This window comes from Rattus norvegicus, chromosome 2 (genome assembly GCF_021556685.1).
Source record: "Rattus norvegicus strain SHRSP/BbbUtx chromosome 2, alternate assembly SHRSP_T2T, whole genome shotgun sequence".
Taxonomy (NCBI): Eukaryota; Metazoa; Chordata; class Mammalia; order Rodentia; family Muridae; genus Rattus; species Rattus norvegicus.
This window is the reverse complement of record NC_141535.1, coordinates 37052657-37079624: the sequence shown is the minus strand read 5'-3', so window position 1 is coordinate 37079624 and position 26968 is coordinate 37052657. Positions and strand designations below refer to the sequence as shown.

At 37.6% G+C, this 26968-nt stretch overlaps 2 protein-coding genes across 9 annotated transcripts in view; one reads left to right on the top strand and one right to left on the bottom strand.

Annotated features, from left to right (window-relative positions):
* Positions 1 to 23190, top strand: Ppwd1 (peptidylprolyl isomerase domain and WD repeat containing 1). 4 transcript variants are annotated; one of them, XM_087617993.1, is made up of 13 exons: positions 173 to 334; positions 2342 to 2369; positions 3192 to 3197; positions 3530 to 3632; positions 5762 to 5862; positions 6008 to 6128; positions 8144 to 8591; positions 10970 to 11160; positions 14598 to 14787; positions 18243 to 18424; positions 20272 to 20353; positions 21066 to 21248; positions 22673 to 22955. In XM_087617993.1, the coding sequence occupies exons 1-13, from the start codon at positions 263 to 265 to the stop codon at positions 22814 to 22816; spliced, it is 1851 nt and encodes a 616-aa protein (XP_087474119.1). In that variant the 5' UTR covers positions 173 to 262; the 3' UTR covers positions 22817 to 22955.
* Positions 23191 to 24741: 1551 nt separating this feature from the next.
* Positions 24742 to 26968, bottom strand: part of Trim23 (tripartite motif-containing 23) — a 33372-nt gene continuing 31145 nt past the window's right edge. For 3 of the 5 annotated variants that reach the window (XM_087634828.1, XM_087634829.1, XM_087634832.1), the window contains one exon: positions 24742 to 26909. In XM_087634828.1, the coding sequence (XP_087490954.1) occupies positions 26730 to 26909 (180 nt within the window). In that variant the 3' untranslated portion in view covers positions 24742 to 26729. 5 annotated transcript variants of the gene reach the window in all.

Sequence of the window (26968 nt, the reverse complement as noted above, 5' to 3'; positions counted from 1 at the left end):
GCTGGTTGCTGATTGGATCGGCGGGGCCCACCGTAGCAAATCAGAATATGCGCCCAGCCGTGACAACAAAATACTGCGCCGCAGATCGGGAAACAGAGTTCACTCGGTTGTCGCATCTGTTCTGACGTATCAGACAGCATGGCGGCAGAGATTGGTAGCGATTCGCAGCTGAGGAGAAGAAGACGCCGGGACCCAGAGGGATCAGAAAAAACGGAACTAAGCGAGCGAGAACCGGCACTGGCAGTGGAGGGGAGAGAAGAAAATGATGATGAGAATGAAGAGCGCTGGGTCGGGCCTTTACCGGTGGAAGCAACACTGGCCAAGAAGAGGAAAGGTAGCTGCGGAGAGCCCGCGAGCAAGCTGGACGGCTGGCTTCTCTGTCCAAGTGGGAGGGTTGGTTTCAAGCACGCCCGCAAGCGGGAGATTGTGAGTTTGTGCACTTAGAACGGACAGTCTTTACTCCTCTTTACTGTATTTCCTCCCTAAATTGTGAATTGATGTTAGTATGGCGTGTTTTTCCAAAAGTGTAACACTGTTGATCCCTGATTATTAGAGATGCTACAAACGAGTACTTGTCTGTATTTCTGTGTTTGGATTCTTTAACTGACCTCATAGCTGCCATGTGAAGCTGCAGTTCCTAATATTGATTTAACAGGTGTGGAAAAGAGCTCTCGGAATCATAAAGACTTAAATTTTTAACCCCGACTCATCTAGTAATGAATTGTCAAACTCAGGGAAAGTTGCTTAAGCTAGGCTGGTTTTGAAGCCATTCTCGAGACAAAATAGAAATGTTTTGCCACTAACATGGGATAATAACAAGATTTTATATTTTAAAGGTTGATAAAGAGATAGCTTTTACTGCTTTAAGGGCTTTTCTAAGAACTTTTTCGTAAATATCTTAGGGGTGTGTGTGTGTGTGTGCGCGCGCGCGCGCGCGAAAGCTCAGTTCTGACTGTGAAACTACTACTTAAAGCCTTTCGTTTTCAGAACAAAGCCCCATGGATTATGAGGCTTTTTGTGTCTCTTTTAATTCCTCAAGCAGGACTCCTAATTCTGTCCATTCTCAAAACCCTACCTTTCCTTGAGCATGGGCTCCACCTCTACTCTCCTGTCCAGATACAATGAATACTGGAATAATTTCCCTCATTTAACCATGCTAGCTTTTTAACAGGTCTAGGTTTTAGGTGCAGTGCTTTTGAACGTTGTATAATGACACCCTTATAGTTAGCGCCTTATTTTTTCTGCCCAATCCTGCTTTTGCCTTCACGGCACTTACTACTTTTTGCAGTTGTGTATTTATTCTTGTGACTTTCTGAACACTACTAAACTAAGAGTGTAAGAGCAAGGATCATGCACTTTCTGTTACAGCCCTTGATACAGTGTTTTGCATACAGATTTAATGAACATTTTATAACATTTGCGTTGTTATTATTTCATTTAAATATTACTACAAGTACTGCTTAAATGGAAGGAATGGGGATAACACAGAAAGGAAAAACAAAAACTTTTTTAAAACCCAAATATTGAAATGTTGACAGAGGAAACAAGTGTCTTATAAACAATACAGTTGGGACAGAAATAGGTCTGTCGTGAAAAATCTTTACCTTTAGCCAGATTTTTCTTTTTTTTAAGCCAGCCAATGATGTATGAGTTGGGGGGGGGGGGTCTGAAACTACATACAAAAGAATTGTTACAAAAATATTATATAAAACCTTATCTAAAATGACAAATGTTTGTGTGTACACTTTCACAGTGATATGGTTGTTTGACAATACATTAAGCCATTTTTGAAAACACTTATTATTATTATTATCACTATTATTTTATGTGTAGGGGGTGTTTTGCCTACATGTATGCCGTGCGAGTGTCTGGTGCCCAAGGAGCATCACTGGAACTAGAGCTTCAGAGGGAAGAGCAGCCAGTACTCTTGAGCTCTGAGCCTTCTGTCTGGCCTGAATTAAGCTGTCTATTTTATTTCGTGTTGGTGGGACCAGAGATGCGGGAACACGTTACGTGGTACAAGAGTGGAGGGCAGAGGACAACCTCGCATAGTTGGTTTTCTGCATCTCCCTTTATGTGGCTTCCAAGGATGGAGCTCAGATTGCCAGAGGCAGTCATCCTTACTCTGAGCCATCTTGCCGGTCTTAAAATAAACTGTTTCTTAGGGAAAATAATTATGTCTTTCCCTTCTTTGTGCGCATGTTCCTTGAATATATCCAAATGAATTCGACAACAAAAGCAATCTGGAACAGATAGGATAACATTTATTACAGAGAATTCCAACAAACAACAGCATTAGAAAGGGAACGGAGTATCACTTTTATGAAAGTGCCAAAATTAGCAGCCCAAGACTGGTGTAAGCTCCAAATGTTCCTCCTGCCCTAACATAACTAGTGTATGGCCCTCATTTTCATTGTCCTGAGTTCCTAGAATTAATGCTGTAATTGCTCCAAGCTGAGAACTAAAGAAGGAAAGAAAGGAAACTTTTTAAGAATATATTTTTAATTATCACAAAACACTAGTCCTACCCCTTAATATACACCACAAGAACCCAAAAAAGGCAATTTAAGAAATTGTTAGTAGGCACACATAAGAATGGAGATTCTGTTACTCCAAAAGATTCCTGGAAAAGCAGTTTACTGTACATAATTTTGAGTGTACCATATAGCAGTAACAAGAACCTAACAGTTTGTCATGTTCAATTTGCCAACTTTTACGTTTGTTTGATCATTTTATTTGGAAACCATACCTTTTTTAAAAATTAATTTTACTAGTATCATTACTAGTCATGGTTCATCATAAAATTAAGATTTTTCTGATGTGCATCAATTTTCCGTTTTTCCAGGTGTTACATTCTTAGAACACTATCTGAAAGGCACTCAACTAGATGTGCTCAGATTTTCTTAGCTCTAAACATTTGTTTCATTTGTTTTCATGTTTCAGTTCCTTATAATGACTCTTTAATAGAGGGAAAGTATCTTTAAACATACGTCGTACAAATAGCTGTCTGTTTTTGTTAAATTAACACTTAATACTGGTTTCTATATGGTTATATTGTTTTTTTCATAAAGCTTTAAATTTCTTGGAACATTCATATTAAACCAGAACCATTCATAATTATCAAAAGCTTTGAAACAGGAGCTGGAGGTATATAGCTCAATTGTTAGAAGCACTTGCTGATCTTCCAGAAGATCTAAGTTTGATTACCAGGACCCACATGAGACAGTTCATAAACCAGCTGTGTTTCCAGTTCAAATGGATTCAACATCCTCTGTTGGCCTCATCAGGTGCCTGTACACATCCGGCACACACTGGTACAGACATAAAACAGTATTCCTGTAATACCTGAGAACCAGTCATAGTAACTTCAGAAATAATAAAACATAAGTGGTATACCAAATATTTGATTTTTGTACCCCATATGTTTATTGAAAAATTAAAGTTTAGAAGATAATATAAAAATTTAGAAAATTCTAAATAATCATGCTAATTTCATTCATTAAAAAAAACTTTTTACCCCCTCCCCCAGTTCTAGAGTTTGAAAGAGTCTACCTTGAAAATCTCCCCAGTGCATCCATGTATGAGCGCAGTTACATGCACCGAGATGTTATCACACATGTGGTGTGCACCAAGTAAGTATACCATACTCTCTTTTTCACTGTTTTAATTTTACCTTATGTGTATGGGTGTTTCCATGTCTCTGCACCTCCTGCATGCCTGGTACCTACAGAAGCCAAAAGAGTGCCTTAGAGCTCTCCAAATCAGCATTACTTTGTAAACGGCCATGTAGGTGCCAGGAATTAAACCCAGGTCCTCGCAAACAACAGGCAGTGCTCTTAACTACTGAGCTGCCTCTCCAGCCCCAAGTATATCACAGAATACATTCCCAGAAAAAAAAAAAATCTAAAGCTTAATCATGAGTGGATTTACAGAAGTAATTTGGGGATTTCATAGATTCAATTCTGTAAGGTCTGCAATAGCCGAACAAAGCCCTGCATGTTTTCTTACTTAAAAGAAAACATCCTGTCAGATAGAACTCTCTCTGTGTGTGTGTGTGTGTGTGTGTGTGTGTGTGTGTGTGTGTGTGTGTGTGTGTGTGTGTGATTTTCATTTGGTGATGAAAATCAGTAATAGCTGAATCATGTTGTAGAGATTTCCTACGAAAAAGGTGTATAAAGGTAGGAATGATAATAAGTTGGCCTCTTTGGCGTTTATAGAGAAGATAATGGTGACTCAGATCTGGAGTTACCAGAGGACCTTTAAAATGAATGTATAGGAAATTTGGAATGGTAGTAACAGTAAAAATGGTCCTCTGATATCTTTTTTTTTTTTTTTTTTTTTTGGCTCATGATATGTATAGATTCTATCTGAGGTATATTTCATTAATTATCTCACTTATCTTAATAGTTTAAGTCTTAAAATTTTCATTTTATAGGTGAGAAAACTGTGGGATAGAGTAAGAGGCAGAAGAAACTAAAGAAAAAAATGAGAAGCTAAATTCTAGCTTATTTGGGTTTTGAACCTGTGAGCAAGAGTAACATCAAATTCCTATTTTTAAAAGGAGCACATTGGCCATACTAACTTGAATGCTTTCAGATAGGACAGAAATAGGAATGGGGAGAACAGGAGAAGAGTCTACTCTTGATCTCTTAAAACTAATTGCATTTGAGATATAAATCTTTCATATGTTAAGAATAGGATAATTCTGAGCAAATGCAGTTCCAACTTGTTAGTGTATAAAGCACCTGTAGATATTAGCATTGCTTTTCTAGCTCAAAGCTGTAGAGTTCAACAAAAAGGTATTTGTGTTGTTGTTGTTGTTGTTTTTGCTTATGTTTTGGTTGGTTGGTTTTTATTTTTGTTTTTGTTTTTTGTTTATTTGGTTTTTCCTGTGTGTGTCAGTCTGTGTCTGTGTGTCTTTGTGATTTTGTGGTTAAGTAAATCTAAAGCTATCACCATATATGATGTGGTGTAGTGTGAATAAGTGTAGTTGTCAGAGTACTAGTAGGTATAAAATACTTAGTGTATATGCACTGTGCTGAATAAATGGTTTCAGTTTTTACATGTGTGAGAGAAAAACATCTGTTAAATCTTTTAGATTCTTAAAATACATTGAATAAGATATGAAATAAATTTATGTTAGGAAAGTAGTTTGGATATTTATAATCTTTTGAAAGGTAGAAAATTTTCTCTTTAAAAGACTGTCGTCAAGGTAGTTTTGGCAGTAAATACTAAAGTCTAATGGTTCCAGGGAAGATTTCTCTTTTGTTTGTTCGTTTGTTCGTTTTTGTTTTGAGACGGGATCTCCCTTGTTACATGTGAAAGCTGGCTTTCATACCCCCTCTGTGTCCTAGGCAACCTTCTTGCCTCAACTTCCTGAGTAGCTAGGTTTGTACCACCAGGCCCAGCTCCATATTTGTTTGGTTAACAGTAAGTCCTTTTTCAATTCTGAACCCACCTCTTGGAGTTCATATTAGTTGTTGGTAAGGAAAATTTAAAAACAACATCAAAATAATAAAAACCTAAACTAGATGTGGTGGGTTTATATGCCTAGAAACCCAGCTCTAGAGAGACAGGGGCAGGCAGGAGATCCCAGGTTCAACACTAGTTAGCTCATACTGTATATACCATGTAGTGAAAGCTTGTCTTAAAAAGACAAAAAGCCTGTAGCTGAAGTAGTCAAATGCTGTCAGTCAGTGTTGGCTTTGGCATTATTCAGCTCTGTTTTGGAAATTAACTTTAAATTTTTTTATGTATACAGAACAGATTTTATTATCACTGCCAGTCATGATGGGCATGTCAAATTTTGGAAAAAAATAGAAGAAGGAATTGAGTTTGTTAAACATTTTCGTAGTCACCTAGGTAAGAGTTTTATAATTTTTTGTAGCTCCTGTTTAAGCTGTCCTGTTTAAAACTTCCTTTAAAATATTGTGCTGTTTTCCTTTGAGTCATGGGTCTTTATTTTTTTGTATTTACCAGAAGGTTTTACTTTTCTCTTTTAAACTAGGCATCATCGAGAGCATTGCAGTTAGCTCTGAGGGAGCATTGTTCTGTTCTGTTGGTGATGATAAAGCAATGAAGGTGTTTGATGTGGTAAACTTTGACATGATCAATATGCTGAAGCTTGGGTAAGTTTCTACACAGCGTGTGCGTGCGTGCGTGCTTGCGTGCATGTGTGTATATGTGTGTGTGTATGTGTGTGTGTCTGTGTCTGCATGCGTGTCTGTGTATGTGCGTGTGCACATGTGTGTGTGCCCGTGCGTGTGTATGTGTGTGTGTGTGTCTGTGCATGCATGTCTGTGTATGTGTGCATGCGTGTGTATGTGTGTGTATGTGTGTGTATGTGTATGTAACTTAGTAAAGTAAGTATAAACTGAACTTTATCATATCACAGGCTACTTTTAAACAGAATATATTATCTTACTATTTGTGGATTTACATGGAAAAGTCAGGAACATCCTTGTATTATTTGGAGGCTTCTGCTCTTTTCATTGACACAAGTTTTCTGTTTGTTTGTTTTTCAAGATAGAGTTTCTCTGGATAGCCCAGGCTATCCTGAAACTCATTCTGTTTATCAGGATGGCTTTAAACTCAGAGATCCCCCTTAAATTTTCCAAACAGTTTCACAACAGAGATTCATCATATCTAGCTAATACCACCTAGTAAATTGATGAAGGCCCATCATGCCGCACTGCTGACAGAATAACTTCCTTGCTATATTATACTTACTTTGAAGATACAAACTGTATTTATCTGGTTTATAGATAAGTTTAAAATTTGCTATTGATTTTTGTAGTGATACTGATGTTCAAATTATGTGGTTGAGTAGTACAATAATAAGACTTGCACACTGTTTTAAGCATGACTTTTTAAAAAATAATATACTATCTATATCCAAATAAATGTCAACTCGAAAGTCATACTGCTATCAGAATGTTTGGGAACTTGCTGTGCTTGAATGACATAACCACAGACCCTAAGCTACGCAACTTTAAAAAGCAAGCTTTTGCCCCCAGCTCTAGAGTCCTGGAAATCCAAGGTTCGTTGCTAGCAGTTCCCTTTCTTATGAAGCTCTCTTCCTGCTTCTTAGCATATCCTTGTTTAGTTAAGAAGACAGGAGTTGGGGCAGATAAGGTCATGGACTTATTAGATTGGTCCCCCATCCTTACTAGCTCATTTAGTCCTAAATCTAGAAAGATTTAGCTACCTAAAAAGTCCTACTATAGACTGTATTATGTCTATAAATCAAATCTAACCTTTGGAATATGTTTTCTATTCAGATTTTATGAGCCACAAAAGATAACCAATGTTAACTCTATTTGGTTAGATTTACCTAACTTGGTCTTCTCTTATTCTCCAGTTTGTTTCCCCAGACATTTGCTATTTTTGAAAATAACAAATAATTGAACATTAGCTCTTTGAGAATACTCAATAGAAGTTACAAATGAAGAGTTCAAGAAAGGTTTTGAGCATCTGCACCATGGTGATTGGTATAACATTGTAACATTAAATTGACTATTTTGCAGAAACAACATATAATAAAAGTTTGGTTTATAGAATAAATACATCAAGTTCGTTTTTACACATTGTTTGTCATAGAACATGTTCAATGCTTACAATTTTAATATCGAGGTAAGGCAATAGTTTTCTTTTGAGCACAGTCAGAATCTGTTTTGATTATAAATGTCCCAAGCATGGATTTATAAAGTATACTATTACATGGTAACCTGTTAAAAAGGTATACATATTAACTGTTTGTAGACACCCAATGCCTTAGAATACCCTACGGCCCAGATATGGTTAAGTTTCCTAACTACTGAAGGGAAACAAGTATGCATTTCTCCTGTTGTGGGATGGTGTCATCATAGGTGGTGTTGTTACACTGATGACTGTAGGAAGAGGGAATTAAGGACTAGGCTATAGCTCGGGTGGGGGGAGCACTCAGTATGCAAAGGCCCTGTATTGTATTCCTAGTACTGCAAGAGAAAGGAGTAAAAAGAAAGTTAGTTGCTATTCTAAGTAGTTCCCTCCCCTGTCTTTGTCATTTAAGCAAAGAATCCCAAACTGATTAATGGTGGGCTGGAGGGGGATGCTTATTGCATTGACCTTCCTTATTCTCCTTCTCACTTTACACCGGCTTTAGCTATTTTCCTGGACAATGTGAGTGGATATACTGCCCAGGAGATGCCATCTCTTCAGTTGCTGCTTCTGAGAAGAGTACAGGAAAAATTTTCATTTATGATGGTCGAGGAGATAACCAGCCACTTCATATTTTTGACAAACTCCATGTATCCCCTCTTACTCAGATAAGACTAAACCCAGTTTACAAAGCAGTGGTGTCTTCTGACAAATCTGGAATGATTGAGTACTGGACTGGACCACCGCATGAATATAAATTCCCTAAAACTGTGAACTGGGAGTATAAAACGGACACAGATTTATATGAATTTGCCAAGTGTAAGGCGTATCCAACCAGCATATGCTTTTCACCTGATGGGAAGAAAATAGCAACCATTGGATCAGACAGAAAAGTTAGAATTTTCAGGTTTTTAACTGGAAAACTCATGAGGGTCTTTGATGAATCGTTAAGTGTAAGTACAATTAAATCAGATTTTGCTTTCCTAATAGTCTTATGTTTTGCTACTTCATAAAGGTTATTTTTCTACATAACGCATATTGATGGTTATTTTCTCATATCACAGATAGCAAAGATACTATTCAGTTGTCTTTAACCTTGCCTTGATGCTCTTTCCTACTCTGCTCATGTGATATTTCTTCATTATTGTTCTCAGCATTTGTTGAGATGATAGGACTGATACGACAAGAGGAGATCAGGATTAAAGCTATGATAGAAGTTGAGATTCAGAGAGAATTTGGCAAAAGAAAACCAAGTGTCAGTTAAACTGATCGTTTGCAGTATCAAGCATAAGTATAAATGTGTGTATAGAAAGTAGTAATAACTTAATCCTATGTTCCACAGGTGCTTGTTTTGTATATGGGAGATGGCTGCCTGCATGAGTGGAAAAACTGCAGTGACTTAAGACTATTTAGCTAGTCTAGCAGAACAGAAATTGAGTGTGAGGTCTTATCTGTTAGTATTATTAGCTGGGATAAACAGGACCACTGCATGTGTCAGTGCAGTTGTTTACCACAGAGACAAAGCTTTGCTACCACAGTATTGTAAAAAGATTCTATGGAGGCGTTTACCAAATTGGTCATTTATGAGTGTGTATATGGTAGATGACTGTCTGTAGAACTTAATCTTGAATCTCCCACTACGAAAAACTAGTCCAGCATTCTAGGTAATTTTGGGCACATAAATAAGCAGTACCTAAAGACATAAAAGCTAAACGGTAAGACATACATTCACAACGCAAACTCTTGTTAAGATACCTCTTGTTTCATGGCTCTGCATATTTTTCTTCCTTTGTCTAGAAAAAGTTGAGATTTTATAGTTAACATAAATATGAAACATATATAAGTAAATGGGATATAAGTCTACCTTACTATCATCCATAATAAAGTTGTTTTATATGTATGAAATGCTGAATAACGAGATCCTATTTTCTGTAAGGTTCTTAGAGTACTAATTCAAAGTATTCGTGATGTAACCCACACGAATGCATTAAATATCAAAAGTAAACCAAATTTCCAAGCTATAAAGGATTCCCCTAAAAATCATTGTTTTCTAAACACATCCATCTAATATTAATCAACTGCTCCTATCAAAATAACTTGAAACAGTTTCTGATGTCCTAATCTTGATATAGCAAGATGCTCATCGGGGGTCTGGAGCAATTGCCCAGTGGTCAAGAACGCTTTAGTGTTCCTGTGTGCAGTGTTAGACAGTTTATCTGTGTCTCCAGTTTGAAGAGATGTTACTTTCTCTTTTCCACAGGCACCCACATACATACACAGACACACATACACACATAAATAACTTTTTGGAAAAGTTATTCAACAAAGTTGAGTATTTGCCATGTATTCTTTCCATGATCCTTATACAGGACTTCACTCTGTGTGGCTCCATCGCCCGTCATGAATAGCTACTGTTCATGTGACTCACTTCATCTGTTTGCTCACTTGTTTGTGGGCGGCGAGGAAAGGACTTCCAGCTGGCCTGGAACTGCCTGTGTAGCCCAGGCTATTCTGCCTCATCGCCCCAAATGCTGAAACTGCATATTGACTAGCAGGTCCAGCTGCCATATCTAGACTAAAGAGAGATGAACGGAAAGTACCGTGCTTACAGCACTCCAAAGCAGTGATATGAAAACGTCCTTTTTATGTTTATTAACTTACAGAAATGATAATATTTTATGTATGCTAAGATGAATAAAATAAATTTCAACTTATTTACTTTATATAATGTACCTACTAAAATTTTAATTATGTGCGTGAATCGTATTGTATTTCATTGAAAGTGCTACTCTGAGGCTTCTAAAGGGCAAGCGTTTCATTTTTGTAAAGAAAGCATTAGTTATAGAAGTTAACTGGCTTAGTGTGTTAATTATTAGTATGATGTGTTTGGGGGATAGGAGGGTGATGGGGATCAAACTCAGGACCTTAAGCACTTAACCCTCAAATTAGCTACACATTCCTGAAAAACAGTTGTTATATGTATGTTGTTTTGTTTGAGACTTGGATTCATAGTCTGGGTCAGGCTAGGCTACACTCACTGTGTAGCCAGGCTACCATAGAGCTCAGTGCTGCTGCCCAGACTTTAGACTGAGGGATTCCTACAGCCAGGAACAACCCACAGTGGGCTTGAACCATGTGTGATTGAAGTAAACAGTGTCTTCTTAACTTCCTGTTTATAGGGTTTAGAATGCCTCTAAAGTTATATGAATATACAAATTCTTATTGGTCCTCAGTGTGTTCTAGTGTTATTCAGTGCTCAGTCTTAATTTATCCATGCAGGTGTGAGTATGTATTATGTAGTTACTTTGTTAATGCTTAGTGTATTTTCTAGATGTTTACTGAACTGCAGCAGATGAGGCAACAGCTACCAGACATGGAATTTGGCCGACGAATGGCTGTAGAACGTGAGCTGGAGAAAGTGGATGCTGTAAGATTAATTAATATCGTTTTTGATGAAACCGGACACTTCGTGCTCTATGGAACAATGCTGGGCATTAAAGTAATAAATGTAGAAACAAATCGGTAAGTTTTACCATGATTTGTGTATTTTAAATGCGGTTATTGGGGACCATTCCTCCATCAGGGGAACAATGAGAGTCTTGTTTGTTCCAGAGAAAGTGGGAAGGACCCAAAAGCCTAAACTTAACCAAATGTTTTGACTGGATCTTTCTGTGGTCTCTCAGTTGTTTGTAAATCTTATGTAAAAAGTTCCCACTTGTGTTTATAAAATAAATGGAAAGAAGGTATGCATTCTTTCAAAGCTGGGGGGAGGGGCAGGTTTTCTTTTTTTTCTCCTTTTTATTTTTTTAAAAGAAAGACAAGGTTCAGTCTGTATTTTGCTTATTGATTTAAATTAGCTAGTCTCCTGTTAAATGTTGCCAAATATTTTAACCACAGCATTCAGCATCACATCCTGCTAGACATAAAGGCAGGGCTAAAGTGCATAAAACCACGGTGAGTCTTTTGTGCAGATCCCCATTTGGTGTTAATACAGAGTATCTACAATCAGAACTATATCTGAGCGTAAGAAAAAGAACTTCGAGAGTATTTTGAAAAATTCTTGTTCTGTACATTCCTCCATATAAATAAATTTATCTGGTAGTTCTTAGTAACATAAAAACATTGAAAGCTTGTAAAAGAGTTATAATGATAGGAACAGCTTAAAACTTTACCCTCAACTTTTGGTGTGCATGGGGTATTACGGGGGTACCTTGTGATTTCAAATTTTACGGATATTCAAGTAGTCTCTCATATAAAATGCATGTGCTACTGTACATAAATCACATGTAGACTATTTGTAATTCCTACTATAAATGTTTTTTAAATACATGTACTATATTGGTTATGGAATAATGACAAGGAAAAATTATATACATGTTGAGTATAGATGATTTAATAAAAAATATTTTAGTCTGAAGTTTGAATCTAAGCTATAGAACCTATGGGTACAGAGGGATAATTGTATTAATGAGTGATTCGGGTCTGCTTTATTTGAGTGTGCGAATGTGCCAAAAATCAAGTTATTTGTCTTTTCTGCTCTCCACCTCATTTTTTTGAAACAGTGTCTCTTGCTGAACTCGAAGTTCACCTATTTTGGCTAGACTTGCTAGCCAGTGGCTCCAACGATCTGCCTGCCTCTGCCTTTGCCTCTGCCTTTCCTCCTCTCCCCTCTTAAAGAGTTGCAGATTTGTGCTTACATGGCTGTGGGTGTTAGGAATCTGAATTCAGGCCTTTTACTCACTAAGCCATCTTCCCAGCCCCAACATCTTTTATCTTTAAAAGAACTTTTAAAGCAGTTGTAGGCTCACAACAAAATAGGGAAGAAACAGTTTTCCCATATATTCTCTGACCGCTATTACAGCTCCAGCCAAGGTAACAGAAACCTAAATGTGATAGATCACATCACCTGAAACCTACCCACTGTTTGATAGATCACATCACCTAACCTACCCACTGTTTGATAGATCACATCACTTAACCTACCCACTGTTTGATAGATCACATCACCTAACCTACCCACTGTTTGATAGATCACATCACCTAACCTACCCACTGTTTGATAGATCACATCACCTAACCTACCCACTGTTTGATAGATCACATCACCTAACCTACTCACTGTTTGATAGATCACATCACCTAACCTACCCACTGTTTGATAGATCACATCACCTAACCTACCCACTGTTTGATAGATCACATCACCTAACCTACCCACTGTTTGATAGATCACATCACCTAACCTACCCACTGTTTGATAGATCACATCACCTAACCTACCCACTGTTTGATAGATCACATCACCTAACCTACCCACTGTTTGACAGATCACATCACCTAACCTACCCACTGTTTGATAGATCACATCACCTAACCTACTCACTGTTTGATAGATCACATCACCTAACCTACCCACTGTTTGATAGATCACATCACCTAACCTACCCACTGTTTGCACTAAGACTCCACCAAGTATTACACATTATGTTTGGACAAACGTGAAGTGCAGTGTGCCCATCACTGGATTACCAGTCAGAAAGCCTCTGCTTCAAGTGTAACTTCTGGAATGCCTACAAAGTACAGCTAATCTAACTGTTCACTAGTGTTACTACTGTTGTAAAACACGCTCTTGCTGTAGCTAGGATTACACACAGGCATGAGCCCCATGCTCAGCTACCACTACTGTTCTTCTCTCCTACTGTTTCTGCTTCCAGAGCACCATGTAACAGTCGGTCAGCATTTAGCCTTTTCATTTCCTTCAGGGAATAGCAGTTGAAATTCTTCTATATCTTCTATATCCTGATAGCTCAATTTTTAAAACCTAAGTAATATTCCATTGTCTTTACAAACAATTTAATCGTCTGTTTTGCAAGCTAATAAGGGACATCTTGGTTTCTTCCAAGTTTTGGCATTTATATTAAGTAAAGCTGTTCTAAACCTGAGCTGAATTGCTGGATGCTATGGTCCCAGTATGTTTTTATAAGAAGCCATTGTATTGTCTTCCAAAGTACTACCTTTTGCATTCCCACCAGCAATGGATAATAAATTCTTGTTACTCCAAGCATCTGGTACCCATCATTGTGCTGGGTTTGAGCCTTTCCAGTATATTCAACTTCTCGTTTGCATGTCCACCTGGTCTGATACGGAACATCTTTCATGTACCCACTTGTCATTTGTATATCTTTGCTGAGGTATTTAAGGTCTCTGAAGCCATTTTCACTTGGCTGGTTGCCTTTATTGTTGGTTTTAAGAATCCTTTGTATGTGATACGTAATGGTTCTTTTTCAGATATACTCAGGTATTCCAGTCTGTAGCTTTTTGTTTTCCTCATGATTGGATTTTTTTTAACCTAACAACTCCTATCAACTTAAAATACTATGAGGGCGATTAGATAGAGATATATTTAGGATAACTTTCATTAGTCCATTGAATATGGAAAACAGGTAGATGACTTAAATTTTTACATTATTTATTTGTGGTAGGGGAGCCCGTGCCACAATGCATGCATGAAAGTCAGACAGCTTAGCGGATCCAGCTCACTTAGGCTACCCTGTGGTTCTTGGCGATGGAGCTCATGGTGTCAGGTACAGCAGCACTTGCCCTTACACACTGAACCAAATCCCTGATCCCGGATGGGGATTTCTACTTTTCAAGCTGTCACAATTGGAATTCTTTCTGGGTCTTTTTGCCTTGCATGTTTGTATGGTTCAAGTGTGTTTGTAGAGGTGTGTCTGCATGTGTATGCAAGTGATCAGAAACTCATGTTCATTTTAGCCTCCTCTAGCTAGCCAGTTTGCCCTGTGGAGCCTGTCAAAAGCACTGGGATCTGCCTGGATCTTATGTGGCTACTAAGCATCCAAATTCTACTCCTCAGACTCACAAGTCAGTTTGTCCACTGAGCTCTTTTCTCAGGCTAATTCTGGCAATTGTATTAGAGTAAGTTTATTTGTATGTTTCAGGTGTGTGCGGATTTTAGGCAAGCAAGAGAACATTCGAGTGATGCAACTGGCTTTGTTTCAGGGAATAGCCAAAAAGCATCGAGCTGCAGCTACCATAGAGATGAAAGCTTCGGAAAACCCTGTTCTCCAGAACATTCAAGCTGACCCAACCATAGTCTGTACGTCTTTCAAGAAGAATCGGTTTTATATGGTACGTGATGTTCCTGGAGACGGCCCTTGCGGAAGTGCTTTTTCCAGCCTTGCTGGGAGTGTTATTTTCTTAGAGAACGTTGGCAATGGAGCAGACTTCCTAAACACCTAAAACACCAGCCTAAACATTAATATTATGGAATTTTAAACTAAGAATTGATTTCTAAATCTCTCTGCAGTGTTTCCCATTATGCTTAAAATTTTTCCCATCTGGCTTCTATTACTGTTTGTGGTAAAATGATCAGAAACTAATAATTATGTTCATAAGTATATTTACTTTTGATTTGTAAATGTTGTACTTTTCAACTTTTCACTTGAACAAAATTTCCCAGAACTTACACATTTCTTTCTCTTTAGAGTTTATACATGTGTGTGTATCTATGGGCATGTAGAATACATTTGTGTATTTCCTTGACTTTTCATTCACTGAACAGTGCTATAGTGGACTATATTTCCTGAAATATCTCTTCCTCCTCTGCAGAACTGAGCTGCCCCTTGTTGCGATTGTTGCTCAGTGATCATTTGCTTTCCCAGCATTCATAAAGCCCTGGGTCAAACCCTAGCACTGGGAAGGGAATACAAAGATTGGGCTAAAATCAGTCTTCTGAATCCCTTATGAACAGTCACATCCATCAGGCAGACTGTACAGTACAGCGTCCTCTGCCGTAGCTTGTATCTTTTACACTACAGTCAGCTTTCTCAGATCTACGTAGGACTCTCAGAGGACTGTAACTGACTTATCACTTCTATGTCTTTAGCCTTTTTCCTTTTTATTTACTACACTAACTAGATTTATTCTATTTGTAGTAATTATTCTTTTTAACTATTTTTAGCTATTCTTTGTTCCAATCACATGTTTCCTTTCAACTTCTACTTAAGGGCCCAGCTTCAAAGTCTTTGAACGTCAATACTGAGCCATCAGCACCAGCTTGTGCTCTTCCAATGCCTCTCTGTATGGAACATGCTTTGGGGGTATAAAGCAGTAATTTGTTTGGAGAAATGGGTGTATCTGAGACACTGCTTTCATCCTCCAAATGATCTAACGTTAGTAATTACAGACTGCTGTGGCTTCACTATTGTGCGTGAAGTTTAATCAAATGACTGACCGGTTGTGATGTGCACATTCACTCATCTGAGGTCTCTGGATTGTAAGCCTCTCTGAAGAGGTCAAGCTAACATAATTGATAAAGTTATGACATAGCAAGTTTTCCAGCCCCAGTCAAGCCTTTAACCTAACATAGATAAATCTTTAACATGATAATTTTTCTTATAACTTCCAGAGTTATAATTAAAAACTCATTAATTATGCTAAATGAAAATAGTTGATCTGACTTTGACCTATAATTTACCTACTAATGAAGTTAAAATTATCAAAGATAATTCTTGATATATACTAATGTTTTTATCCATTTCATGAAAAATTTTAGTTCTTAAGTTATTATTTGGCTTTCTTTCCTTGGTTTACTGTAGATAGTTGAGGTATACATGCTCATTTTTAAGGTTTGAAGTCGAGGAATTTTTATTCAGCAGTTTCATCTAGGGAACATGATGAATTTTCTTTCAGTGTTATCAGATGTCAGCATCCTTAAACAATGCTAAGAAGTAACATTTATGAGTTTTATGTTCCTTGTTTTAAATCCAACATCATGAAATAAAAGTATTATAAATTTATATATATATGGTATATTTATAAATCCCTATTGATTAGTGAGAAAATGAAAAAAAATTCCCTTTGTCCAAGTGACATAATTAGTAAATAACAGAAATGGATTTTACTTGCAGATCATCTGCTGGTGAAAAGTACCAAGTTTCTGGCTATGACTAGAAGACTAAACTACTACAAGTACAAGTTACCTTGTTACGTGTGTAACCAAGAGAATTTCAACCCAAAGGAAACTGTATCACATTTGAGAATAATTTAACTGTCTTATGCTGGAAAATGATCCCTACAATGTGGATTGCTTTTTTTTTCTAATTAAAATTTAATTACATTATTTCCCCCTTCTTTTCCCTCCTTCCAACCGCCCCATTACTCCCTTCCTTCCTCCTCAAATGAATGATCTCCTTGTTATTGTTGCACATATATATTTCACATGTACGTAAAGGCATAAATGTGTAAGTGCAGTTTACTTGGTCCTTTTGGTGTTACTCGCATGTGTATGACTTCAGAGCTGGTTGGTATTAGATAACCAAGTAGAGGACTCATCTCTGGGGAGAACCACTTCTCTTGCTTTCAGAATCCTTAGGTGCTCCACTTCTTTCAGGTTGAGGACCTGAGAGACTTCCCTATGCCATATTAGCATTCAGATCTTATTATATAGCCATATTCTTAAGACATGGGTGAGGCTGCCCTATCATTTTTGAGAATCATAATCTTACAGCAGATTCCCTGGCCTCTGGTTTCAACAATCTTACTGCCCTTTCCCCCTCTTCCATGATCTCTCAGCCTTGGGTACAAGAGTACAAGGTACAGATGTATTCACTGGAGCTGGACACTACGTGATCAGTTGCTTTCTGCATTTTTTTGTTGTGGTGGTGGTGGTGGTGATTTTTTGTAATGGTTTCCATCTGTTGCAAAGAGAAGGTGTTTTTGTTTTGTTTTGTTTTGTTTTGTTTTTTTGAAAAGGAATGACAGGTATACTTATCCGTGGATATAAGGATAGGTGTTTAGAATACAGTTAGAAATTATGCTGGTTTAGGAAAGTGATGGTTTAAGGTTCTCCTGTAAGATCCATGACCACCTCCCCAGGAAGTTGGGCTTCCAGTCCTGGACATGATTCCGTCCTCTTGTGTGGGCCTCAAGGGCAATTAGACAGCTGTTGACTCCTCTAAGATATGTGCCACTCTTACACCCTTAGGGATATCATGCCATGCTGATTATTGTTGTAGGTCCCAGGTATCACAGCAAGGTAGGTCTGTTGGTTGCTTTCCTCCTTCCAGTATGATGAAAGCTCATCCTTAGGGTGGAGGCTTTCAGCTCAGACTTAGCTCAGATTCTCAGCCTGTGTCCAAAGTACATGAAGCCTTACCTTCAACCTCCAGAGGCAACCATAGGCAAAGGCTATAACCTGTATTGTTTGGGTGGTTTCTTGGACTCCAGTGACCAACAACTTGTTTCTGGTACTAAGATTTTTTTGTTAGTCTATAGTTCTTGGGGGTAGCAGTGCAGGCCCAAACTGTATAACTTCATTTAAACTATGCATGCATACATGTATACTTTTATGTGTTATATGTATTTTTAGGTGGATAAAAAAGTTTTCCTCTCCGTTGGTATTGACCTCTCTGACTCTCCACAATTAAAGCTCCTATCCTAATTTCCCCCTTTTGTATCTCCTGTATCCCACCATGCCCCTCTCTAGCCCAGGGCTCCTTTTTAGTTTTCTGGTTTCTGAGGTTAATCCAGGTCTGTTACTTGGTAAGTTGTTTAATTCAACCGCTCACATTTCCTTTCTTCAGTTTACCAAACGAGAACCAGAAGATACGAAAAGTGCAGATTCTGACAGAGATGTTTTTAATGAGAAACCTTCTAAAGAAGAAGTCATGGCAGCTACTCAAGCTGAAGGGCCGAAACGAGTTTCCGACAGTGCCATTGTTCACACAAGCATGGGAGACATTCACATCAAACTTTTTCCTGTTGAGTACGTATAATTATTGTTGTCTTACATGAATATCAGTGTGTACATTTGGAATGTAACTTTGTTACTTTTACGAATTTTGACTTATTTGTTTAGATTAAAAAAAAAACCTTATCGTTAGCATTGATACCAGAGTTCTTCTAGAGAAAGATCAGTTTTTGGTTTTTTTGTTTGTTTGGTTGGCTGTTTTTTTATGTCTAATGTAGCTTAAAACTTTATTATAAGTCTTGAGGCAATATAAAGCAAGGTATAATTTTCAGTTATATAAAATTTATTTATTAGTATTTTGTGTATTTGAAATATCTTGGGACAATCCAGAATTCTTCATGCCAGGAGATAAGCAACTCAGTTTGTTTACCTTTAAGTTAGAGAAGTTTAATTATGTATTCCTCATTTCTTATTTTTTTAATAACTGCATTTAATTACATATTTTTATTTATATTTTAAATGTTATCCCGTTTCCCAGTTTTCCCTCCAGAAACCCGCTATCCCACCCACCCCCACCTACCACCCCCACCCCCACTTCTATGAGGGTGCTCCCTCACACACCCACCCACTCTCTTCCCCCTCCCCACCCTGACATTTTCCTACATTGGGGCATTGAGCCTTGACAGGACCAAGGGCCTCTCCTCCCATTGGTGCCCAACAAGGCCATCCTCTGCTACATGTGCAGATGGAGCCACGGGTTCATCCTTATGTTTTTTTGGGATGGTGGTTTAGTCCCTGGGAGCTCTTGGGGTCTGGTTGGTTGGTATTGTTGTTCCTATGGGGTTGCAAACCCCTTCAGCAATTTCAGTCTTTTCTCTAACTCCTCCAATGGGGACCCCATTCTCAGTCTGAAAAGGCTGCAAGCATCTGCCTCTGTATTTGTCATGCTCTGGCAGAGCCTCTCGGGAGACAGCATGCACTTCTTGGCATCCACAGTAGTGACTAGGTTTGGTGGCTGTATATGGGATGCATCCCCACAGTGGGCAGTAAGACGCAGGCCTCTTGTAAGGACAAAATATGCTGTCTCTAAAAGTGCTGCCAGTGGTAGGACAGTCCTAACATGCGAAAGGCCCTTACTCAGTCACCAGCACTGCACAAAACAGAAGACTTCCAGCAACCGAATGAACAGCATAAGAACTTCATCAAAGGTGTTTATTTTGAATATAAGAATTTGGTACTAAGTAAAGAACTAATCAGATTTTTGAACAGTCCTTTTCAACTGCTTGGTTCATATTCATCTTTGAATCTGTGGAATCTGTTGACTGAGTACTTGAGGCAAGATTCTCTTGATTCCCCCTTTTAGCCTCAGATCTGAGAGGTATGGTGTGATAATGAAAAAATCATGAAATAATTTCATGAGATTAATAATAGACTAAAATTCACAATCTTAGTGAATGATTATCACTTAAAGTTGATGAAACTTAGAAGATGCCATTTCTATTATTAACTGAGCTATAACATTGTTTTTATAAGAAAAATACTTTTCTCAGAAATAAATATTACCATGTATGGTTTTTTTTTCATTTGTTTTTGTTTTTGAGACAAGACAGTTTCTCTGTGTAGTCCTGGAACTTGCTTTATAGACCAGGCCGGCCTAAAACTCACAGAGTTCCACCTGCCTCTAAAGGCCTGTACCACCATGCCTGGCTACATGTGTGTATATTAAGGTATTGTCACTATCATCAAAATATGCAGTCATGTAGAGACAGAACATAAGAACACACTACCTGCATCTCCCACTGTCATTTATCCTGAGATCAGATTATGGAAGACTATCCTGATGTGTTTAGAAGATCCTGAGAACATTAGAAAATGGAACTTAAAAATTTTTTGAGTAATTTCGTATTTTTAATATATTATAGGTGTCCCAAGACTGTAGAAAATTTCTGTGTTCACAGCAGAAATGGCTATTACAATGGGCATACATTCCACCGCATAATTAAGGTAAATCATACATCTCCTGTGACTTAAACAAAAGTATGTTATTATATAACCAGAACCTAAGTCTCGTGACTCCTGCCTTAACACACACCATGTTATGAGAAGGCAAGACAGAAATGGGTGATAGAAGCCAAATGAGAGTATGGTCATGAATGTGAAGAGTGTGTCAAGACATATATATTGACCTAGTAGCTAAATAAGGCAGAGATCTAGAAGACAGAAGAGCAATAATGACACATGCGACCTCAGAACCTGAGGAAGAGCAAGCTTGGTCCCAGAACTTTGTACAGCATTACACAGAGTGATTGGTTACTGGTAGATCAGAAATGGCAAAAGGAAAAATCAGTTACTAAAGTTCTGAGGAAGTTAGGAAAATGGTCCACTAGGAAAGCCAGAGTGTTTGAGGAATGGACAGGAACAAGCATGAGAGCAATTGTGTAAGGCACAAGAGCCTATATAAATCCTCTTTCTGTGGACTGTCAGGAAAGGCAATGCATTATAAGATACTTGCACTTGTTTCAGTGATTGAGTAAGTCGTGATTCAGCAATTCTAACATCTAAACTTACTATGGGGTTCATGGAGTCGTGCAATAATTTAAGGAATTTGGGAGATTTTACTGACTACCAAGTACTCTTGATACAGAGATAAAACTGCACTTGTATACCCAGATTACATATAGAAAGATAAGGTATTGTTTTTATACTTCGTTACCAGGGCTTCATGATTCAGACAGGAGATCCAACAGGCACTGGTATGGGGGGAGAAAGCATATGGGGAGGAGAATTTGAGGATGAATTCCACTCAACATTACGACATGACAGACCTTACACACTCAGCATGGCCAATGCTGGATCAAATACAAACGGATCCCAGTTCTTCATAACGGTAGTGCCAACAGTGAGTATATTACATTGTCTATAAATGAAATTAATGGTTTATCATGTGAGAATGTGAGTTTGACAGGGTATCTGCATTATTCTTTTCTTATACTATTATATCTGTCCAGTGGAAGACGAAAAGAATGTAGAAATTTAATAGAAAATTTAAACTATGTAGCAGGTGAATTTGGAAAATGCTGTTTTTATCTAGTAGGAAATACAATGTTTCATGTCAGGGAACTTGAGTTTCTTCTACTGTCTGCCACTCATTTTTTGCAACTTGGAGCAAATGATTTCACTTGTGGCCAATTTCCTCATCCTTTGAATTTTGAGTGCTTTTTTTTTTTTTTTTTTTAAAGACAAAATCATATATATATAAGCAAGCCCAAACTGGCCTTTAACCTACAGTTCTCCCACCTCAGCATCAGCCTGTCAAGTGCTGGGGTTACAGATGTGTGGTACCATGCCTAGCTTCATCCTTTGATTAGAGAAATTAAGATTGTAATTTCCCAGTTTTAAAATGGCATCTTCACAACTTTGTGTCTCTTACTGAGTGTCAGTCATACTCAGTGGCATTCTAGGCAGGAATTGTATTACTCAGTCACACTGCACCAGCCTGGCAGCTGCAGTGCAGATTTGAGGAAACGCAGTGTCAGGGTACAGAGATCATTCTGTATACAGTTCTCCAAAAGCAGAAAAAGTACTCAGTGTAAACTGAATTACACAGCAAACAATAAAGGAAAAGGATTTATAAGTCTCTGCTAGGCTCATGGTCTAATGGAACATTCACAGTGCTTTCGGTGGTGGTGCTCCCAGTCCTAGTAATGAGGAGGAAACACTTCAGTCGATAAAAATCTGTTAAGTAACCAAGCCACCATGCAACCTCTAAATTATGCCAAAGTACAATCTTCTTAAACCATTCTAGATTGTCACGCTTTTTCAGGTGACATTCCTTTGGAAAACATCTGGAGGCTTATTTTCAAACCATTTAAAGTAACTTACCACTCTTCCAACTCCCTTTGGCCTAAATAATACAGAAATTAAGATTTTTGTATCATAGCCTCATCTAGTGATCTGAACAATCTGATTGAAATTTAAAAAGAAAAAGTGCACCAATGTTTTGCCTTCTCAATAATTCTTAAACAATACTCTTTAACAATAGGGCAGCACTTATGCTAGGTGTTGTAAGCACTGTGCCTTTATGTACAAGGGACCGTAGCACTTTGTTATGATGGGCAGACCAAGGGATACCATGGAATAACTTAAGGCTTTTTGCCTTTTCCATATAAACTGAAAATAACTTTTAAAGCTGAGTATTCATTGTCAAAGTATGTACTAAAATAAAGTGTTGAAATTTCAATTCTCATGTTTGTTCACTCAATGGATGTGATTTCATAAATTAGGGTTTACCAACATTTTCCTTTTTTTTTTTCTCCATTATAGCCTTGGCTTGATAATAAGCACACTGTGTTTGGCCGAGTGACTAAAGGAATGGAGGTGGTGCAGAGGATTTCCAATGTTAAAGTCAATCCCAAAACCGATAAGCCTTACGAGGATGTCAGCATCATAAATATCACTGTCAAGTGAACTGTGTTTGTTACAATCACAGAGTACTTAAAATAACACGAGACTGGTTCACATTTAAAATTTGCTGAATATGTAAATCATGGTTAAAAGATACAACACTGTATTTTTGTATTTTTACTTAAAGGTCATTCTTTTAAAACTGCCTTTGATTTTTCTTGGAATATTTCAGATCCTGAGGGGTGACAAATTGAAATGTACTAATTTAAGGCAAAAACATTCTTTTATCGGTAAATTCTGATATTACTCAAATTTGGTATTAAATAATGGGTTGGCACACATTTCTTCATTTTAAAAACATGCCCTTTTAGGTTTAGTGGTCCTTACAAAAAAATATCAAAAGGTATATATTCCTTAATATCATACAGTATCCTTTCAGATAGAAGGTCAAATGACTAAGTCTGCTTTTTCTATCAAGTTACCATCAAGAGCAATAGCTGAGTGTCTGACAGGCTATCATTAGTGAAGTTTAGCTGTGAACTGCGCAGTGGCTCATGCCTACAGCCCAGCATGTAAGACGTGGAGGCAGGTCATCCTGGACGGCATCGTACCAGCTAACAGTAAGGTGTAACAGTAAGTGAATGGAAAGTCTTTACGGAGAGTCTCCACTTCCCTTTGCCATAACTGACATCCCAACTGCCTCTGGAGGAGGGCATCTCAGCAGCGCTGCTTGAGGAGCCCTGTTCCTACCACTGATGAATAGCATCATTTCATTTTATATGGAAGTGAAACCTGCAAGACTGAGAAGTCTAAATGTGCCTTACAAGTGAAGGCACACTTCTCCTTTTAAAAACATTTTTTTTCAATAGACCAGAGAGTGTTTATTTGACCAACTACGTGCCTTGAGCCTTGAGTATATTCCCATAAATACCACCTGTTATGCTGTCAATGTTGACAGGAAGGAGGTTCAAAATGTAGCTGTGATATCCCCTGTTCAGAATGAAACCTGTTAGGTGACTAAGCCACATAACATCAGAAATGAAGCCCCAAAGAAGCCCCATATATGCATTCAGATGCCATCAAACACGGAGGTAGGTGTTGGCTGCTGTAAGCTTAAAAATAATTTGAGCTACTCCATTAATAATTTTGCTACATTTACCTTATTTCGTAGCTACATGTGTTATACTTACCTGATCTTGCCTTTATCAATTCCTAAAGCGATCATGTAAAATTTTGGTAGTAACTGCTATCGAGTGGTAATGCCGCACTCCTCAAACGTTAAGTATTTCACTTTTAGTGAAGCGTCATATGCATCTAGTGCGTCAGTCATCCCTGACACCATTTTGTAAAATGAGAACTTTTCTCATGTGTAGGTATTAAATATGTTTCAGTATTTAGACAAATTTTTCAAACTCACCCCACCGCCTTTCTTGGTGGGGATGGCAATGGAAATCTAGGTTTTGTTAAGCATGATCTCTACAACTTAGCCTCATCTCCAGGCCATAAAACCACTGTCATTACAATGACATGTAATGAACCATGTAAATGGCTGTTTTAAATGTTCTTTGTTCTCCAGTGAAACAGACTAAATCTAAATTAACCTTGTTTTTTAACCTTTGAAAAATCTCAAGAATTTCCACTTTTGTTTATGGAAACAATTTAGCTCTCCCTTCAGAACAGTTTTATTTTTTAGCCTTTTATGTATATGTTAACTACACAGAAAATAACTTATTTCTAAACCTTTGTATTACCAAATAAACCTTCTCTCAAACATGATAGGTAAGTCTTTCTCCAGTCTTACGTGTTTCAGTTTCTTTAAGCATAGCACAGATAATAAAGTTTGTCATTTTTCCTGTGCTGGGGATCACACCCAGACTTGCTAGACAAGTATTCCTACTATTGAGCTGTGTCCAGTTTTAATGACTTAAGTTATTACCTAGCATGGTACTAGATACACGATTTTTAAACAGTTTTTAGAATAACAGAGCTCCTTATAACTTAAACATTTTATTGCTTTCTATACTGATCACATATGTAAATACAGTAATGGCTTCTGGTGGCTGTAAATCATTTCTGACTTACAGACCAGAGCTACGTACACTTGACACACCTGCTGTACATGTTTCATACAGTAGTAATTAGATGTAATATAGGAATTCAGAGACAGAAGGCAAATCCTACTATGCTGTACTTAAAGCATCTGTTGATTCTTCAACTTGACGTTTCCGTGAAGAAAGTAATACAATCTCCGCAATGACTGCTCAGGGCCTGAGCACGCACAGTAACGGGAGCCCACCCACGAGAGTAACAGACTCTAGTGTGTCTACGTCAGCCAGATCTAAGCACAACTTTAAAATGAGGTTAGCTATATTTTAAGAGTATGAACTACAAAGTTTAACAAAATTAGTGAAATAACAGAGTTCATAATTTACGAGAAAAGCAAGTTCACATCTTAGTGTCAACATATCTTCGTTACTGCAGAAAACAACTCAAGGTCTCACAAATAAACGCAACGTCTTTATTTTTCACAGTTACTAAAATCAGTCAAAATTAAATAATTTAATTACAGTGTATTACATATGCACACAAGCTATGTGTAACAGCGTGTTGTTACACTCTTGAAAAAGGGAAAATTATTATATTTTTATTTACATGTTGCCCATAATGTTCGATGGACTTTTTGTAGTGCTGTTTTCTAAGTTTAAAAAAAAGGGTTATTTGAGAAAAACTGAACCAGAACATTGCCACCTAAAAATCACATCCTATTGTCAGACATCACTGTCCTTTTAACAATTGCACTAAGATTTAGCTCTCAACTTCATCCTAAAGTGAAAGCATTAATAACAAGAAATCTACCTATTTAAATATAAGAAATCATGCTTCCATAATAAGAGTATCTTACAAATAAGAAACTATAGAGAACACAAAATTTAACTTTTATTCATAACACTCCCGTAATAAATGTAAACTTTTTAAGTTTCTTTTACTTTAGATGTGTTCTTCCTTTTAACTGAGACCTTGTCCTAAAGAGCCTTGATCTTTTTTATAGTCTAGTAAATGCACTTAACTTGGGAACCATGTTAAAGAAATTAGCATTCCCCACTGTGTGAAAACCTTTCCTAAGGTCTAGGCCGTTTTCTATTTAGGTCTCTGTGTGTTTATGTAAAGGTGACTGGTTCTTCATGTGACTTGTGGCACTTTACCAACAGAGGATGCACTATTACTTAGCCTAAGTAAGTGTGAACGAAAGGACCAATTTAGGGCTTTGACCTAGGAAATAAACCTAGGCCCAGTCCTAGAAATGGTTTTTATGAGTGAAGATCAAACAACTTTCACAGTTCTATTGTTCGTAATTTAGTTCGGGTCTAATGCTCAGGTCCACTTAGATAACATTCATTCTCATTGTGCGTTATGCAGAATGCTTTAGGAGAGCGTTATAATAAAACTGTAGGGGAAAAAAACCCTGATTTTCTGTATTTGATGGTCCCCAGCACTAATAGATGTTATGCTGAATGTGAAAGTCAGGTAATCCTGTTACCCCAGTACAGCTTAAATTCTAGTCCACGACTGCCAACAATGAGTAAAAAGGAGGGGTAAAGAAGCCATGTTTCCATAAGTTCTGTTAGGCACTCCACTGCCTATTTTTTCAATAAAATAAAGGAGCTTCTACTCATTCTCTGTGGCCACTTCTCTCCCAATGTACAGGTCATACACAAAGTGTACAAAGTTTCCAATGCCTAATGTACCTTTTAAAAGTTTATATCCAAAAAAAAACAAAAGCAAAACTATTTAACCAATGTAACAGGATCACTTAAATTTGCCACAGAATAATTTTTAAAAGCAATGGTACATTTCTCAGTCCAGGATTCATACGTACACATACTAAATTATCATACTTGAGATGTAGAATTTCTTAGAATGCATTACATGCAAAGTAACTTTTAACCATAAGCTCGAAACAACTGCTGCAATAGAATCAAGCAACATCCAACACTCCGGCAGCCACAAGTTGCCGGGACAGCCAGTCCAACCCTTCGTAGAGCCCCATACCACTTCGAGCATCACAGCCCTGAATATACCAGCTCCTTCCGCAGCATAATTTATGGAGACTGAGAAGTTCGGTGATTTCTTCAACCGAAAGTGCCCCAGCGACATCCTAAAAGACACACAACGTATAACTTTTATCACTTTTTCCAAGGGATCATTTTTTTTAAC